Source organism: Durotheca rogersii (assembly GCF_024521655.1).
Source record: "Durotheca rogersii strain YMJ 92031201 chromosome Unknown GGS23scaffold_8, whole genome shotgun sequence".
NCBI classification, from domain to species: domain Eukaryota; kingdom Fungi; phylum Ascomycota; class Sordariomycetes; order Xylariales; family Xylariaceae; genus Durotheca; species Durotheca rogersii.
This window is the reverse complement of record NW_026251239.1, coordinates 576,887-594,613: the sequence shown is the minus strand read 5'-3', so window position 1 is coordinate 594,613 and position 17,727 is coordinate 576,887. Positions and strand designations below refer to the sequence as shown.

At 57.7% G+C, this 17,727-nt stretch overlaps 6 protein-coding genes across 6 annotated transcripts; 2 read left to right on the top strand and 4 right to left on the bottom strand.

The window, feature by feature from the left end:
- Nucleotides 1–335: 335 nt before the first annotated feature.
- Nucleotides 336–2,308, bottom strand: GGS23DRAFT_604741 (uncharacterized protein; the record flags this gene model as incomplete). The annotated part of the gene is made up of 2 exons (XM_051519644.1): nucleotides 336–383; nucleotides 1,367–2,308. The coding sequence occupies 2 exons, from the start codon at nucleotides 2,306–2,308 to the stop codon at nucleotides 336–338; spliced, it is 990 nt and encodes a 329-aa protein (XP_051372436.1).
- A 296-nt stretch (nucleotides 2,309–2,604) lies between these two features.
- On the top strand, nucleotides 2,605–4,245 carry GGS23DRAFT_565081 (dabb-domain-containing protein). The gene is made up of 3 exons (XM_051516191.1): nucleotides 2,605–3,060; nucleotides 3,156–3,266; nucleotides 3,388–4,245. The coding sequence occupies exons 1-3, from the start codon at nucleotides 2,995–2,997 to the stop codon at nucleotides 3,541–3,543; spliced, it is 333 nt and encodes a 110-aa protein (XP_051372435.1). The 5' UTR covers nucleotides 2,605–2,994; the 3' UTR covers nucleotides 3,544–4,245.
- A 1,197-nt stretch (nucleotides 4,246–5,442) lies between these two features.
- GGS23DRAFT_565077 (uncharacterized protein) lies at nucleotides 5,443–7,825 on the top strand (the record flags this gene model as incomplete). Its single annotated transcript, XM_051516190.1, has 2 exons — nucleotides 5,443–6,241; nucleotides 6,331–7,825. Coding segments are annotated over exons 1-2 (1,145 nt in total), but the record flags the coding sequence as incomplete, so codon positions are not given.
- GGS23DRAFT_620545 (uncharacterized protein) lies at nucleotides 7,824–10,576 on the bottom strand (the record flags this gene model as incomplete). The annotated part of the gene is made up of 1 exon (XM_051521110.1): nucleotides 7,824–10,576. The coding sequence occupies one exon, from the start codon at nucleotides 10,574–10,576 to the stop codon at nucleotides 8,078–8,080; it is 2,499 nt and encodes an 832-aa protein (XP_051372433.1). The 3' UTR covers nucleotides 7,824–8,077.
- A 1,698-nt stretch (nucleotides 10,577–12,274) lies between these two features.
- GGS23DRAFT_511511 (DUF580-domain-containing protein) lies at nucleotides 12,275–14,477 on the bottom strand. Its single transcript, XM_051514559.1, has 7 exons — nucleotides 14,104–14,477; nucleotides 13,993–14,050; nucleotides 13,756–13,924; nucleotides 13,558–13,675; nucleotides 12,742–13,494; nucleotides 12,641–12,686; nucleotides 12,275–12,513 (listed from the first exon to the last, which is right to left on the bottom strand). Exons 1-7 carry the CDS (start codon nucleotides 14,323–14,325, stop codon nucleotides 12,323–12,325), a joined length of 1,557 nt encoding a protein of 518 aa, XP_051372432.1. The 5' UTR covers nucleotides 14,326–14,477; the 3' UTR covers nucleotides 12,275–12,322.
- A 740-nt stretch (nucleotides 14,478–15,217) lies between these two features.
- Nucleotides 15,218–16,834, bottom strand: GGS23DRAFT_596224 (MFS general substrate transporter; the record flags this gene model as incomplete). Its single annotated transcript, XM_051518453.1, has 3 exons — nucleotides 15,218–16,139; nucleotides 16,197–16,443; nucleotides 16,531–16,834. The coding sequence occupies 3 exons, from the start codon at nucleotides 16,832–16,834 to the stop codon at nucleotides 15,218–15,220; spliced, it is 1,473 nt and encodes a 490-aa protein (XP_051372431.1).
- Between the last annotated feature and the right edge of the window lie 893 nt (nucleotides 16,835–17,727).

Genomic DNA, 17,727 nt, shown 5'->3' with positions numbered 1-17,727 from the left:
CAACTGGAACAGCTGGGGTGTTAGCACAGCTAGGATATACCTGAGGAACCCAGATTGAACTCCGGGATAAACCTCGAGAGCGTAGCTCCTAAATCGGATGCTACTTCGACGATATAAGGGATGGTGTTAGAGTCTCGGCTACAGGAGTAGCTATAGTCTATCATACATCTTCTAGGTATTATATAAATGTAGCGACCGCGATACCCGTGGTAGACACGAAACTAAAAGGTTGATCCAGATCATCGCCCTTTTCTATCTCCTTCCCTTGTGCTCTATTCGCTTTAGGGCTATAATGTCGCGATGAACGGGACGAGGCTAAGTGTCATCGTTGAGTATTAGCGGGTTAACGAGCCATCGTGACGGGAATACGTGCGGGTTTTCGTCTGTACGTGCGCTATAAAACGGCTTAGAGTCGCTGAATCACTCGTATCACCGATGGAGAGCCAAGTATTGTTCGATGTAGATCCGTGATTCATTTAATTATCCGCACGAATAGAACAAGACTCGTGATTGTGATGGCATACGTATTCTTGGTTATAAAACGGCCGATAATCTTGCAAATTTTCCGCGACATTGAGGGTCAATCGCATACTTTATTGCCATGTTACTCGACCGCTAGGTTGGCCAAACTGCGGAATTTACATCGAAATAATTGGCAATCTTTCCATGGGTTCTTTGAGAGGCATCAAGAGCAACACGGCGGTAAGCTTTGCCGCACTGAAGCCGCGGATTAATAGCTCCCGGAGATGGCGTGTCGTGGGAAGGCCAGAGGATGAACGCGATCCTCGCAGCATCCAGGAGGTCTCTTCTCACAAGAGCAGTATTACGGTCCCTTCAGGCAATGAATCCGGGTCCACTACCACCGAAGACACCATGGAGGTTTCTGTTAAGCTAGGAACTACCGGGATCAGCAAAGCACACCCTAGAGATGACGCGAGCTCGGTGCTTCCCCGAATACCCGAGGGAGATATCACGTATCATACCTCACCATCCCCGCCAGTCAAAGCGAGAATGGACCACTTCGGGTATGGGAAATCCCCTCTCGGTGAAAAGGAAGCCACTACAAGGACGTCTCATAAAGAAAATTGGCCGAATACTGAATTTAAGACTGTGTCCCCTTCTCCACGGGTCCCGCCGAAATCGTTTCGAGACAAGATACATGGTAGACGTTTTAGCAAGAGCCCAGGACGGTTAATGGAGGAATGTTCTGAGTATACGCTGGCACGCAAATATTCGCAGGCCCGCGGCCGAGAATGGCTCTAGAAAATGCGCTGCTAGGAGGGAGATGGATCAAATTATCCGCGTGGTTGAATTCTCATGTGGCGTGTCCCTCGGTTCCGAGGTTACTAGCCCTACATCTTTCCACCGACTTGATGTATTCGACGTCCTTGTCGTGCTGCTCGGCGGGTACGTACGTCCAACTCTTCGACGTTGCATTCCAAGCTCTCTCTGGGAGGTAAGCCTCCAGCATGTAGTAGTTGTCCCTGTGGTAGGGAATATCGAGGCTTGGGGGGCCAGGCCCGGCCAGGAACCGATCCGAGCCAGACTCTAGATCTTCTTTCGACATGAAGAAACGCTGCCTCTTGTTTCCTTTATTCTCTGTATGGCGGCGTATCGACCTCGTCGTCGAGTCCAAGTGAGTCTCGAGCAGCCGAGCGTGCCAGAGCGGGCTACGCAAAGCCTTGCGTACGATAGCCGCGTTCGAGGTAACGAGAGCTCGGTTCCATTCGGGGAGCCGCCCGGGGGGGATCATGGGGATGGGTTCACCTATATCCAGATTGCGTTGCCAGTGGGCGAAGTCGACGACCAAACAGAGAGACAGCCACCGCTGCAAGCAAGTCAGGCAGGTGCATAATTCTCCGGGGTCCGGGGGTTGAACATGCAGAGGGAACCTCCGGTATATGTTTAGCTGGTCCTGTCGATGTGGGCTCTGAACGAAGACACGAATAGCCGGGTCCATCTGCTCTATGAGAACAGGTGACCGAAAACACCTCCCTAGGCAGACATAGCGCCAGCTGGAGATGGCCCTGGCGATGCTACCCTCGCTATCGGTGATGAATAGGTGGAATGATCTGTTGACGCGTTGGAGATTGAATATGTCACTCGGACGGAGGAAGGACAAGATCTCTATGACAAGCTCGTACGGCAGGCTCATCAAGTAGTGGTACGGCTGATGACCGGTCTTACCGGCCTTTCTAGCTTGTCTCTTTCGGGCCCTCTCGGTGCGCCTGGAGCGGAGAGTTAGGGGCTCGGTCTTGTCCTCCAACGCACCCAACTCGTCATCCTCGTCGACATCAACGCTCCGCATGATTCTGATCGGGGGTGGCGAGCGGCTGACTAGCGGATCCAAATGGCCAAGCCGCCTGGCTCTCGGGGTTGGGCGTTGATTCCTTTTGGAGTCGAAGGTGGCAAGGGAGGAGACGCGGTGGCCAACGGAGAGCGCTAGGAGTGGCAGCCGGCAAAGTAGTGTGCTGACGCGATGCTGCCACCTGGCGCACTGCGGGGTAAGTTACCTAGCCGTCACGGGACCTTGGGTTTCACGTGGCTACTGGGTAGGTACTTAGGCAGGCGCTTTAGCTACATAATGGACCCGCGCTGACCTTAGTTTCCTAAAGTAACCTACCTAGCTAAGATAGGTACCTGCTTAAGATGATAGGTTACCTGGTAACGTTGAACGCGTTGTTCAAGAAAGCATCTACATCCGCTCGTTTAGCTGGCCATTCATACAGTGTGGAAGGTAAGCAGGATAGGATCTCGACTGATCACCGGAACATATGATGGACACGCCGGCGTGATTTCTAAGGACAGGCCGAGTCCTAATCAACTACTCGCTCCTCATAGGTATAAACTGATCACAACTCGCCGACCATATTACCTACCGTTCCGATCAAGCCGGCTCCCTTCCCACGACTCCTCTACGCCTCACTTCCCCTTCCACCATACCCCAGAGAAGACCAAGACAACAAACTAGGTATAAAAATACGTACTCGCACCATGGCCATCTACCACGTCGTGCTGTTCAAGTTCAAGGTGCTGGTGCCGCAGGACGAGGTCAAAGCGGTGGGTGAGCCCGACGCCTTGCGTGTCTTACCCGTCCCTACGAACGACGGCTGCATACGCTCTCGGACTTGTTGCTGACTCTGGAAACGCTGGAGGCTTGCACCCGGATGCTGGCCCTGGGCGACCACTGCATCCACCCGACGTCCCAGAAGCCATACGTCAAGGTCATCGGCGGAGGGAAGGACAGCAGTCCAGAGGGGCATCAGGTCAGACCCTTTCTCTCTCGTCCCCCCCCCCGCTCCCACACCTACACCTCCATGGCGATGCCGTTTCTTCCCCTGGGAGCCGGCGTAGCTTGACGCTGACGGCCTGCTAACCCCCGCATAGCATGGCATGACACACGTGTTCATCAGCCAGCTCGAGAACGACGAAGACAGGAAATACTACCTCGAAACGGACCCGGCGCACCTCGAGTTCATCGAGAGCACTAGGGACATACTCGATAGAGTCCAAGTGGTCGATTTCACGCCCGGCGAATTCTGAGCAGCGGGGGAGGGCTGCACCGCACCTGGGCAGGGTGCGATTTCGCGGTGGCGATGGGTCAGGGTGCTATGGCTGTGGCGTCGACGGGCTGCGTAGCGATTCAGGATCGACAAGAGGGAAGCAGCGCGGCGCCGGATTGGATGGACGTATTCCCTAGCACCAGCAGGTCAGTTGGCCTGGGAAGAAGACGGTGCAAGTATGAAGTAGGTTAACAACAGGCTACAAATACCGTCCGAAATAGAGTACACACCTTACATACCTGTATGGATGCATGCACATCCCGGCAGCTAAGGCGGCGCATCCGTCCAATGGGACTCGATCAAATTCGACTCCTTCATCGCAGCCCTATATCGAACCTCCCCACCCTCTGGCCCTGGTGTTTCTGCCGCTCGCCTATGTGGGAGGGACGTGGTATAGATACGCAAGGTGCCTCGGGTAGAACGTAGACGTGTTAGGTACCACGCCGGTGGCTAAGCCCATAGGGATAGGAGGCAACCCATGTGAGCAGGGCTCCGGCAGGGCTCTGGCAGGTCTCTAGCGCTGATCCCCACCATTCGGGGGGCAGAGGCAAGATTAATTGGCGCATCTACCCCTTCTCGTTCCTCGGTAGTAGTAGGGAGGTGCTCTGCACTGCTACCTGCAGATTCTCTATGCATCCCGCATCGGCTTAGAGGTGGACTCAGACAACGGGATATGAGGTTCACATACCTACAGAGTCCGTTTAAGATAGGTCCACGGCTGCTTTACGCAGGTCAGGTCGGGTTAGGTAGGTAGCATGACCGCGGTCCAGTATGCGTCTATACGGATCTAGGCATGCCAGCCACCCCACCATGCCTACCTTGAGGCATACCAAGTATAGAACGCGTGTATGTCCATACTACGTGCCTCAGCTCAGGGTAGGTAGGGTAGTAATTGATGTATGGCGCATGCCTATGCCGTGCCAGTGTCATGCCGACAGTTACCCTTTCGTTGCTACCTACCTACCTACCTACCTCTCTTCGCATCCTTCGGGGCCGCTGCTCGGCTCCGTGGCTGGCTGGCTTTTCCTCACCACCGGCACGGACCCGCGGCGTTGCTTTTGGCAGCCCAACCGACGTACGCGATCATGATCCAATAGTTCAAGAATACGCTGCAGCAGAATCGGCTAGTGACTTTTCCGTTGCTCGATCTCCCAAGTTCGACGCCCGTCAAGTTACATCGAGACTATGTGTGCCCTGATAGGAGCATCGGGTAAGTAGGTAGGCAGGTAGTTAACGACTTGACCTCCCAAAACAACGTGGTAAGCGGCACCTGTTTACTGTGTGCTTGTATTCGGCACCACAGGTCAGGCGCCCACGGTATCGAGGGTGACTAGACGCCTACAGGCGATCTACTCCTATCGTGGCGGCCTGTCCTGTGACTAAAGTGTCGCCCAGGCTCGAGCCATAAGCTAGGTTACTATGACCACAGCATTATGCTGCCGTCAGTATAGGCGCCCGGGGATGACGCAGAGGCGATGAGTGGTAAGTTGGACCAACATGCTTAAAAGGTGCCTGTCGAACGATAGGCGCAACGGACGGATTGCGGGAGGTTGACAACGCAGGACTAATGCTGCTCTCCCGATATATGGATGTAGGTATAGGGGGTCGATGGGTAGGTGCTGGGTATTTCGTGTTGAGGTGGGTTGGCTCATGCACCTATCCCTCGGGTACTGACGTCCCCCCTCCAGGCTTGCTGATGTAGGTACTTTGAGGTACCTAATTCAGCTATTAGAGGAAGCGTATGGGTGCCTACCTCCTAGGTATGTATGTACCTAGGTGCTTAGGCACCTGAGGTAGCTTCCAAGGTACCCCTCTGGTATCCTCTCCAGCGTCTATAGGTACAAGTGTCGGTACGATTAGTAGGATAGGTGTACCTTGAGCACCTTAGGAGGTGGGTAGGTACTTGCACGCCAGGCGATCGATGTAGGGCGGTACATGGCATGTACTTGGGTGTGGATGCCGACTGATCGTCCACACCAATGCTTATCGCGCCCTAGCCAAACCAGCAAGCTCTGCCAGAGAACGAATCCCATACACCACCACCCACCCATCCGTCCATATCCATCCATCCACACCACACCACACCACACGTACACAACACACACTTCCATACATAGGACACCCAGTCTTTTCCTTCACCCTCACCTTTGTCTACGCACGATCCCATCCGCCCTCCGCCGTCTTCCCTAGCTTGGAGATACCAGACAGATCCAGCCGGCTGCCCATTCCTGACAAACAGCCCCCAGTCATCTCGAGATCCTGACTATCCTCTCTCATCATCGCCTATATCTACCATAAAAGTTCCCTCGAGGCATGACGAGCTGAAATCTCCATCGTCCTCTATCGCAAGCCACTAGGCAAAGGAGCCTTTTTGCGCCGTGGCAGCAGTAGGGTCTCTCTTCTCTCTCCCGGCCTGTTTTCCCCACTGCTCGCACCACTCAACCCACCACTGCCATCGAACCATCTTCCGTTTACCACCTGCCACGTCTACGAGCTCTAGCTTGGACGCGCCGACGACACCACCCGAGTCCCGCCACCTCCGAGCCGTCCGCCTATGATAGCAATCCCGTCCTAGTCGACTCGCCAGGCCCGCCGAATATGTCTCAGCAACAGACTGCCCCGATGCTCATCAATGTCCCACCCCCACCATCCAATCCAGACACCCCAAGCGACGTGCCGTACGTAACCTGCCCTTTCGTCCCCTGTGGTTTCTCCCTATAGATTGCAGAGTCGCTGTGCTGACCAGCCCGTACCCGTCTATATACAGTGGCACTCCCACCAGCACCACCACTTCGCTCTCCGCCGTCTCTACCACGGCGATTAAGGATGGCCACCGCGGCCAAGCCCACCATGCCCTCGGCTCCCGCGGCCACCACCACCACTCCTCGACGAACAGCCTAGAAGCGGAGCGCGCCGACCGCATCAGTCGCCTCGCCGGCCTCGAGCGTGTCTCGACCATCCGCGCCCCCAACCAACATCTGAACCCCAACTCGCCCCAGGTCACACCCACATCTGCTGGCTTCCCCTCCCAGCAGCCGGCGCCCCTCACGCCAGCCTACTTCGACTCTAATGGACAGCCCACCGCAGTTACTAAAGTCAGCACGGTAGGGACGGCATCAGCGACGGGTAGCCTCGGCGCGCGGACCACTGCCGATGCGGGCGATCAGTTCGAGATGGATACTGACCTGACCGAGGTTGACGAGGAGGATGACATGAGCACCGACGCGAATTATAGGCAGATGGACGTCGACTCTACGTCTGGACCTCTGGATCCGATGGACGAGGACATTTCGGGCCGTTCTGTCGGCGGCTACGAGGATCGCATGAGCGACGACGGAACTGCCAGCTTGGTCGCCTTTGGCGAGGGCGCAAATAGCACCGTCAGCGGACCCATCTACCACCGTAGGCCTCTACCCGGCACCGGCGCCTGGGGCTTGGAGCGAAGCAGCTCCGGCCTGAGCCAAGAAGCGACGACGCGAAGCCGCGAGGTGCGCGATATCGCTGGTAGCGAGACCCCCGTCAGCGCATCCGCTGCCGCCGAGAGGCGAGAAGCTAAGTATGTCGACGGCGTTGTCGCTGACGGCGGTGGTCACGTCGGCGCCTCGGATGACGACGTATTCGTGGACACCACGACTCGCGGACCCGTGCCCATCCAACCCGGCCAGCCACGTACGAGCGCCCTTCGAGAAGGCGTCGGCGGACCGGCCATGCGAGAGGCAGCCGAGCGCATCGTACGAGAGCGCCTCGACGGCGGCGAGGGCCGCGCCCCCGTCCTCGGCCGGTGCAAGGACAGCGGTAAGCTCGGCAAATTCTACTTTGAGGATAATCATAAATAGGGAAAGAAAGAAAGGCTGGCGCGGTAAGAGGTTGTCGCGCGGAGAGTTGGTCGGTTCAGGGGATTGCTTTTACGATTAACGGAGTTATACTGGCGTTCGGGGCAAAATCTCCACTGAGAATAGTGGAGGGTGGCCCAGCCGTCTTTTTATCACCGGCCGGCACACACCTACAGACATATGCACATGGTCAAGAAGACGGGGGGGACGGTGGGCGACGGACACTCGTTGTTTTCTAGGCTCCCGCTGGGAACCTCGAAGAACTCGGTTTGCGCAGGTCCGGACCCGGGCCGATTGGTGTATGTTATGGTCGTGTATGCGTAAATGTGCGATTGTATTCGCTCAAGGTCTCCCCCCCCCCCTCCCCGGGAAGGGAGAGCACGTAGCAATCGGGCGGACAGCCGCGGCTGGTCCTATGGTCCTACTAATTGTAATCGATTACTACTGCTCCGCGACGCGCCGGTGGCGTGCGAACTACCTACGATGAAGCCAGTTTGGGGTTGAGAGGTATCGTAGAGATTATGTATGTACAACACTAGCAGTCCAGCAGTGTCGGCGTCCTCCCGTTCTGCTCGATCTCCTCCACTCCCCCCACAACACGATCAGCTCGTAAGCGTCGCGCAGCCCTCACCCGCCCCTCCGAGCAGCGCACACCCCAACCCAAACCAACGCCCCGCCTCTCTACACCACCGTGATGTCGACAAGCCTCGACGTGTCGACGCGGAAGCGCCCGCCGCCGAAGAACCCGCGCTCCTTGAAATCCTCGCCGTCCATCGCGCCGTGGAGGTAGCACTCGCCGACGAACTCGTACGTGTCGTCATCTGCCGGCGCCGCCGCCGCCGCCGCGAGCGGCCGCATCATGTACGGCGCGAACCCGCCGACGCACGCGACGACCAGGTCGCCGGGCCGCGCGCCGCCCTGGTCCGCGCCGGCCGCGTCCTGGCCCGGCAGCTCGCCGGCCAGCGCGCGCGCCGTGATCCGCGCCAGCCGCGGGTCCCGCTGCGCGAGGTAGTCCTGGAAGCTCGCGAGCATGGCGCGGCCGAGGGGGTCGGCGAGGGCGGGGCCGAAGTTGGGCGGGCGCGCGGGCGCGGCGCCCTCCGCCTGCTGCTGCTGCTGCTCCCCCTCCTCCTCCTCCCCCTCCTCCTCCGCCGCCGGCGCCTCCCGCAGGTTCGGGTCCGCGGCCGCCGGGTCCTCGACCGCGGTCATGCCGAAGCGGCCGCCCTCGGTGCGGAAGAGGCGGCGGCCGGCGGCGTGGCGCGCGACCAGGTCGGCGAAGGGGGCGCCGCGGCCGGCGCGCCGCGCGAGCTCCGAGAAGGCCGGGCTGGCGGCGATGCGCGCCTGCACTGCCGGCTCGCGCAGCTCCGCGGCCGACTCGCAGCCCAGGCCGTCCGTCAGGCTCTCCTCCGCTACGAGGCTGTCGAAGTAGGCGGCGAGCGACGCGTCGGCGCGCGCCGTCAGCGAGTCGTGAAACGCCGTCGCCGGCCCGCCGGGCGCCGCCGCCGCCGCCGCCGCCGACTGCGGGTCCCGCCCCACGTCCAGGATCAGCGTGCGCCAGAAGCGCTCCGTGCGCTGCGCCGGCGCCTCGCCCGGGTACGCGGCGAACGCGCTCGGCGGCAGCGCCGACACCGCGCGCAGCTCGGCCACCGCGAGCCGCCGGCAGTTGCCGCCGTGGATCAGCGGCGATACGTAGGCGACGCGGTCGAGCGGCCGCGCCTGCAGGTGCAGCGCCGGGCGGCCGGCGCGCGTGGACACGGCGATGAGCTTCGCGGCGGCCGGGTCGTCGCGCGGGATCGCGTCCCACCACGCGCGCATGCCCGTCTGCTGGCTCGCCATCACGCCCGTCTTCGGGTACACGGCGCTGAAGTCGGGGACCCACGAGGGCAGCCCGCGCAGCCGCTTCGCGCAGGGCGGCCGCTCGCCGAACCACAGCATGAGGTCCTGGCGCTCGAGCGCGCAGTACCGCGCCGCGTCCGTGAACACCTCCTCCACCGTCTTGCTGTAGTCGATGGCGGGCAGGGGCTGCGGGCCGCCGGCGTGGAAGTTGACGCGCGCCGACGGCGTCGCGATGTGCAGCATGGAGAAGACGCTCTCGCGGGGGTCGACCTTGGCGCGCATCCCTTTTCCCTTGGCGCCGTTGGTGATAGGCCCGAGGCCGCCGGTGCAGTCCCGCGCGGTCCCGATCATGGGCAGGAGCTCGACGGACTCGCCGAGCCGGCGGCGGCGCTCGGCGATCTCAATGGTGTTCGCGGTCTCGAAGCCGTGCATGACGCTCGGCAGCAGGGGCACGCCGCCGAAGAGGCGCGCCTGGAAGAAGGGCAGGGCGCGCGACGCGGCGATGTAGTCGCGCCACCGGATGCCTCCGCCTACTTCTCCTCCTCCTCCGCCCGTTTCCGGCGGCGAGGCGGAGGAAGATCCGGCGACGACGATGACGGGCGCGCGCGCGAGAACGATTTCCGACACGGGCTGCACGCAGCGCCAGTAGCCGGCGCCGAAGATGGCGTAGATGCGATTCCACAGGCCGAAGTTGAACGAGTCGAGGTCGTCGTACGGACACGCGTGCAGGTCGTCGCGGATGCCCTGGAGCTGGCCTAACGTCGCGTGCGACAACCCGACATTCTCACTGAGTCCTACCCGCGCGCTCGCCGTCTGGAACCGCAACGCCATCTCGCGGATGATCTCGACTGCGCGCGCCGTCAGGTCTTCTTCTTCCTTCGCCTGGGCCTCTCCGGCCACCCCCTCTTTCTTCCGGCTCGGTTCCGGCGTGAGCCAGCACAGCGTGCGCTCCGCGCCTGTCAGCACGTGCCGCGTCGTTACCGCTGCGGCGCTGCGCTCTTCCGCCGTACCCCCCACGAGCAGGTCCGCCCAAAGCGTGCGTGTGCGGTCCCGCCGGCGGAACGCGCGGAGGGCAGCCGCGAGGGCGGCCGGTACGGCGACAGGCTCCCCGTCTACCGAGATGGTGGTTTCCGGGGCCAGGTCCGCGTCGGCGTCCAGGGGGACGGAGCGGTCGTACGAGATGCACTCATACGCCGTCGACCCGAGCAGCGCGTCCATCGTGCTCAGCTCGATGGGCGCGTCGCGGGTTTCGGCTGGTTGCAGGGCGGCGAGGCGGGCCACGACGTTATCCGGGTTAAATAGGGCTGAGAAAGGGTTGCCCCCGGACGAGGCGGATGCCGAGGCCATAGTTGCGATGCCGGGTGTGCGGTGGGGACGATGTCTATGCACGCCGCCACGGGCACGATCTGAGGGAGTAAAAATAAGGTTGGAGATTTGTCTCGCCGGTATGAAGCAGCCGCGGGTGCTGGTTACGGCGAGAGTGCTGGTAATAGGCGAGAGAGTGGAATGACGAGTGGTTCGTAGGCGTGGATATAATACCCGTGGACATCTAAGCAGCAGTCTCTCCATATGGGCGAATATTTATACACGTTTGGTCTGTCTCGGATACCGACCGTATCCCTAGGCAGCCGTGGTCGCTGCCTACCGTGTCGATGCGGAATGCAGCTGTGCGCCTGGGTGCTGTAGCGACGCCGAGAAGGAATTGGCGTGCACCTCGCCGTCGATCAGGAGCCTGCGAGGAGATGTATCTATCGCGTGGCCTGCCTAGGGTCCCTTAATCCTCACGATCGCGTCTGCAGCCTATTCTGAGGCTTCTTTCAGCCTAGCCCCAATCTCGCTTGAGTGGACCGACCTGGTATTGCTAGCGCCCTAGCTTGACTGGATTGAGCCGGTAGAAGGATGGATGGTATCGCCAAGTGTAGTAGGGAGCCGTGTAGGTTGTATAGCTGCCTCCTCTTCGGGAAACCCTCGACCTTTTAATAAGGTAGGCTTGGGGGTTGGAAGGTGGCAGATATTCAATTAAGCAGTTCTATGCCTTACCTATTCACTTTCAGCCGCCGGCGAGACATAGGTATTTAAGTGGTAAATAATACATAAGAAGGATCGTATTAGCTTAGCAATGAATAGGAATGAATGAACTAAATTGAATCGCCCCGGATCAATAAGGAAGGACATGAAAGTGATTGATTAATTGATGGTTGAGAGCATACCTACCTGTCAATACACGCTTAGTCGTCCTAGTGAAGGAGCTCCTTATAGAGGGATAGGCCATTAGCGGTGGCCTGCACCTACACCCAAGCCTGGGGTTTCCATACCTATATAAAATGGTCACTATTAGCAACCATGCGACTCTGTAGCCAAGGGTCGTTCTGTCGCCTCCCTAGTTAGACTGGAGAAAACCCCGGCGCGCCGAAATCATGGCCATGTCAGTGGCTAAAATACGATGATTTGACGCCAACGCGCCAGGCTCAGTCCCATTTACCATCCACAGATGTTTTCTTCTCTTTCCCTCGCCGTCACCCGGGAATAGCGAAGAATAGCAAACGAACTCCTCGAATTTAGATTTTCCAAAGTATTTCACTTGAGCTTTCGATTGCTTTAAAGAAAAGAGTCAAAAGACCAAATGCTTTTGCATCTTTAAATCCCTAAGTTGTCCGTTATGCGTATGCCCACTACATATGCATCAACCCCATACAATAGCTATAGGCGACCATAAGCCATCATAATATGGACGCTTATACGTCCGACCTTAGGGAAACAGGATGTTCGATGGCTATTAGCCCTCAGTGTGGACGTCGTCGGAAGACATTACTAACAATGAATGATGGAAACTCTCGGAAGGATATCGGTAAACGGTGCCATTAAAAACCACCGTGGGATGTGTTTGCCACGGTGCTTCTTCTTTCTCCCCGCTCTCCCCTGGTCCCCGGTCCCGAATCCACGCAGTAGAACTGCAAGCGAAATGGCACGCGCCCAGGGCAATAACACGTTTGGATAAACCGGAAAGCGACGCCTTCTGATAACGATAGATTAAAACCCCGAGGTGACGGATCGGCGGCTTCTCTTGGGGTGGAATGTTGCCCAGGATCGGACTTAATCGTGTACAGCGACCTGGACCTGTGGATAGACCTGGACCATAGACTGGTAGAGTTCGGGATGGTTACGGATCAAGGCTTGCGGGTCCCACGCTGTTGCTACGAAGATCGTGTCGATGCCGCTGCTTATCGGCACCGTGAAGATGTTGCAGATCTGCAGGCCGATGAGGAATGCGAAAGCCACGACAACTAATGGCACCCCAGGTTAGGCGACAGCTAATTAAGCTATAATGATAGCTCTTGCCACGAGCAACGAGGCCTCGCGTGGAGAACCATGGCCTAGCAGCATCGCGGGAGGGGAGTGGGGAGAACGTACCAGGTGTGTAAGAGCCGTCGGCGTTGTAAGCAGGGCGGGTAAACACCTAGAACGCCTAAGTGAGCAGCCTGACCCGATATCTCGTCATTCACGACACTTACCAGGTATAAGAACGCCAGAAGACTTGTTGCGTAGCCGACAAATGTGGCACCCATAGACAGGACTGGGCCGATGAGACACTCGTTGATTAGGGCATCGATACCGCGATCCTTGATCATCGTCCAGGTTTCCTTGGCGGCGGCGAAGTACGATTTTCCGTACAGGGCGATGTAAGAGAAAGCGTAACGATTGAGGAACTGGACGGCCCAATCCAGGAGCGAGATGAGGCATCCGAGGATCCAAAACATGACGGTGCCGATGATGTTGCCCTGCGCCGCCTCGCTTTGCCGAGCAACGGAGCACAGCTGCCGGAGAAAGTTGATGACGGCGACGAAAAACGAACCCAGCGAGATGGAACCGAAGCTGTACGTGAGAGCTCTCCGGAGGCTCCCTCGGGTGGCGCCCTTAGGCAGATTGTGCGGATGGAAGTACCAAGATCCGTAAACCCCCGAAATCGTGGTGTGGATGGTGTTCTTCAGCCATTCCGAAATCCAATACATCGCAAAGGTGATGAATACGATGAGGCCGATGACCTTGCCATTGCTGCACCCACCGGCACCCTGGGCGCACGCCGGGTTTACCCCGGGAGAATACTTGGCGTATACAGCAACCAAGGTGACCGAGTACCAAGCGGCGAGCGCGGTGGCGCAGAGACCTCCCAAGGCGCTAACCAGGTAGACATGGCCGTAACTCTTGGAAACGTCGACGGCCGTCCTGAGCATGAGGGCGCTGAAGGGGATGCGGGGGATCCAAGTCTAGAAAAGTCAGACTCGGTGACGACCGACAATGTCATACATCGGGGGGGGGGGTCGGCTCACTATGAAGGCGAAGATGAGGAAGGCGACAAAAATCAAAAAGACGATGCCGCCCGAGTAGTATTGACGCGAAAGCATATAGATTGCCGTCACGAGCCCAAAGACGATGTTGAGGATGCCGCTGCAAGAAACGTTAGTCTCATCGCATTTTCGGCGTTCTCGGTTCGCGGGAACATTCAGCTGTTCGCAGGGCAGACTAACGTTATCCAGATAAACTGCTTTGGAAACTGGCGCGCAAGCAACACGTATGCATAGCTAAAGACGATGGCGACGCAGAGGCAGAAGGCAAAGAGGATGAGCGTGTTGGTATTGAGCCCGACAGCCGACCTAGAATCGTAGATGGAACCTCCTTGGAAGCTTCTGTTCGAGGCTGCGATCAGTTAGTCAAGAGTGGGAGCAAAGCGCCCTACGCGGAGAGCATGGACTTAACCGACGGACCATAGCCATTGATCGAGATGCCAGAGACGGCAACGAAGCCGGCGCAGACGATGAGGAACTAGAGACGTCAACGACTTCTCTCGGCGGTCAAGTTGGAGGGATGCGACGCACTGCAATGCCGGCCCAGAGGTCGTTGTATTTCGGACGCTCGACCCGAAAGGCCTGGTCGAACATGGGCTTCTCTTCGATCTGGCCATAACCATAGTTCGGGGCTGAGCCTTGAGGACCGGGCTGGCCGTACTGGCCATATTGATAGGGCTGGCCATACGGGTTCGGCGGAGGCTGCGAGTTGAAGTAGGAAGCGGCTTCGCCGCGCGATTGATTGTCCGCCATCGCGATGCGACACCGAGACGAACGACTTCTTGGCGATGATTTTTACTTGTGCGAGAGCGACGAAATAGTTCCTGCAGGGGCCGTCGATGATGGCAGTAATAGTCGCGTCACTGTTCCTGAAATTGGGGAGAGGACAAAGAAGATGTTGTTGTGCTGATGGCTTCTGCTGGAATGGGAGCTCGGGCAATTCTTCTTATGCTAGGATAGCATTGACATCATTGAGAACCCATACCTACATTTTTATCGCAAAGGGACGGGACGTGTTACATTGGGGGGGCCGGCACTAGCAGAGAATCTTCCCCAAGGAGACAGCTTGCGCTCGAGCTCCAGTCGATTTATGGGACATCGAAGTTGGTGGTGGCATCGTGTCGCTATTAGCTTCGCACACGCAGAGGGGTGCGCCGTACTCCTCGCGCCACTCGATGCGCATGACGGATTCCACCCATAAACCAAACCGTATATGAGACCTTGGCTTTTTCCCGTTTCTTTGAAACCCGGCACGACCAACCGACTAGACCAACTATCGACCGCGTTGCGCCGGCCACCCGTAGCTCGGCAAGTGGCGTTACCGTCGTCCCACCACTCATTGGGTGCACACATCCCCAGAGCAGTGCATTTCTCACTTTGTCTCCAGGTGTGTTGTGGTGTGTCTCACTAGATCTCAGAGCCAAGCCTAACTATATTAGCCACTGCTTGAAAAGGAAAATGGCCCATGGACGTCTTGCAAGCACCCATGAATCGGAGCAGGGTAGAAGGGAAGAGATTCGGAATTAAATGCCGTTTTAATTGTCCTACGGGCGCCGTTGCCATTCAATCTCCAGGATTCGCGACGGGCTTCGTTTGGGAAATTGACGGTTCAGGATACGGGCAGATGCTTGCCGATTTTCCAGCTTCACCGCGCCCTAATGCCGGCAAAGACGGCAATGGCGGCCACATACAGCGCTACGCTCGCCAAATAAGGGGCGCCAAGGAGGCCTGTCGCGATGCCTCGAACCCACAACATCGCCATCAGTGGCGCTCCCACTAGGGAACCCAGAGTTTTGACCATCATGACAATCGAGAAGATGTGCATTTCCGGTTCCTCGAAATTTGGCGACGGGTGGCTGCCTGTCGTTGGCGACTTCAGCAATCCCATCGTGAACACGGGAAGGGCAGACCCCAGCGCGTACATGAGAAGGGAGGGAAATAGGAGCCAAACAGTGGCTGCAAGGGCGATGGCCAGTGCGCCGAGAACTGAAATCATCAGGCAGATTCGCGCATAACGAATATTGTCCCCATCGGAGAGCGCCTGGGACGACGATTGAGGAGACGCGCTTTTCGCGCTGAGGATGCCTGGAACGATGAAAGTGAGGAGGGTGAAATTCACGACGGCTTTCGCAGAGAGAAGGTAGCCCGCCGAAGCAAATTCCCAGTGGTACCGCTTCGATATGTACTGGGCTAAGAGTTTGGAGTCGGAACTGGCGAGGGAGGTGAGAAAGAAGCTAAAGAGCAACAGGCTCAGGTTCCTAGGATGGGTCGCGATGATGGAGCGGAGGACGCGGACGCGCTCGAGGATAGGCGACAACATAGAAGTCCTCGATCGTTGCGCCTTTAGGGTAGGTGAGTTTATCAGAAGTTGCCGTTCTTCCTCCGGCGCGAACACGGTATGCGCAGGGTCCGCGATCACAGAGATGACGGGGATTGCCAACAGGAGGAGGCAGATGCCAATCCAAAACGGGAGGAATAGGTTCAAAGTCATGGTCGCACCAGCGAGACCAGGCCCGACGAAGGTCACCACGTACGACACCGCATTCATCCAGCTGAAATATGTTGCCCTGTAACGCGGGAATCAGCCGCCGGACGGCCAGATAACTGCGATACTTCCTACTCACCTAACCACGTTGTCGTCCGTCAGGCTAGCGGCCGAGGCATATAGTATGGAGTTGAAAACGCAGTCGCCGCCAAGAATGGACAGGCTCGGACCGGCGACGATGGCCGAGAGAGGTAGCGTCCTCTCAAACCAGCTTACCACGATGGCCCAGGTAATCATGAACAGTCTCGGCAGGATATTCAGCCAGAGTACTGTTCTTCTGCCGTACCTCTCTGCGACAAACCCCAACGGAATGGTCATGACAAAGTCTGGAGAAGCTGTGTCAGCCTCTGGCTCTCCCCTCGTGCTCGCGAGCGGTTTGGCAACGCATCTAGGATCTCTCGGGCTAGGCTCACCCCCGACGATCCATAGTGTCTCCATGCTCCCGGTTATCCACGCAAGTTTCTGCTGGACAGGGTCTATCTTGCAGCGCTTCTCGTCGATCCGCCCGTCGTCGCCGATGATGGACGGGTCATGGTCGTCATAGTAGTCTCGGCACAGGCGACTCTCGACAGCTCTATTGAGCGGTAGCTGGTAGATGCTCTGGGCTAGATTGACCAGGAGTAATAGGGCCAGAAGTGCCACTACCGCGGGCTTCGGACACGTCCGGCGATGTGAGCTGTGTTGAGGGGCCGCCGGATCAGTATGCGCATGGTCCATATTGAGGCAAGAATTGAATCCTCCCCGACGTGTGTATCGGGGTTGTCGACGGAGAGGAAGCCCAGGTCAGATGCCAGATACGATGATCGCCTATCAGAGCGACCAAGCATCAGAGATAAGGAGACCCCGTGTTGGCGATATTTGTGGCTAAGTAGATATCGTGCTGTTTATACAATATAATGACGTCACAGCTTTATCAATCCATCGGTTTATACACATATATGTGTATAATACGCTACTATCCAACCCCGATATTCGCATACTTGCTTCAGAACTAACCTACACCACCATATCGATGCCGCCCGCCGGCTTCTGGGGCGGCCAGTTCATGCTATTAATAGCTTCAGCCCAAGATCGGCTATGGGAATCTCGGCCAGATGCACATATCAGTTCATCAGCGAGCTAGATCAAAGTTACCTATGGGGAAGTTGGCTACAGTTCAGAAATAACTACCCCTCTTTAATCGCCTGTCGTCAGTGACAACCCGTTGGATTTTGGACCCCATGTACGTAAACTGTCTCACACGCGGGATGACTTGGGCATTATTTGCAGCGCGGATCAAATAGTTCTGCCTCTCGAATTATGCATCCCTGTGAGCAGACGCCATTATTCGCAACCCACGCTCATGCTTCGGCCCAGTCACCTCTTAGGTAATAAAGAGCTGGGCGAGGTAGACACAACGGCTCGAAATGCGGTTCGCAAAATTGATCTCCCTAGTCTTCGTATTGTGGCTCATAACACGGAATCAGGAAGAGTTTGAGAAAAAGGTCATGAAGACGCCCAAGCAGGATAGTGAAGAGGAGGAGATCGAGCCCCCCCCCGCCATATTCGCGAACCATATCTTCCCCGTACTTGATCCCCCTCGCTGGGTCCTGGCGAAGAGTTCGTTCATC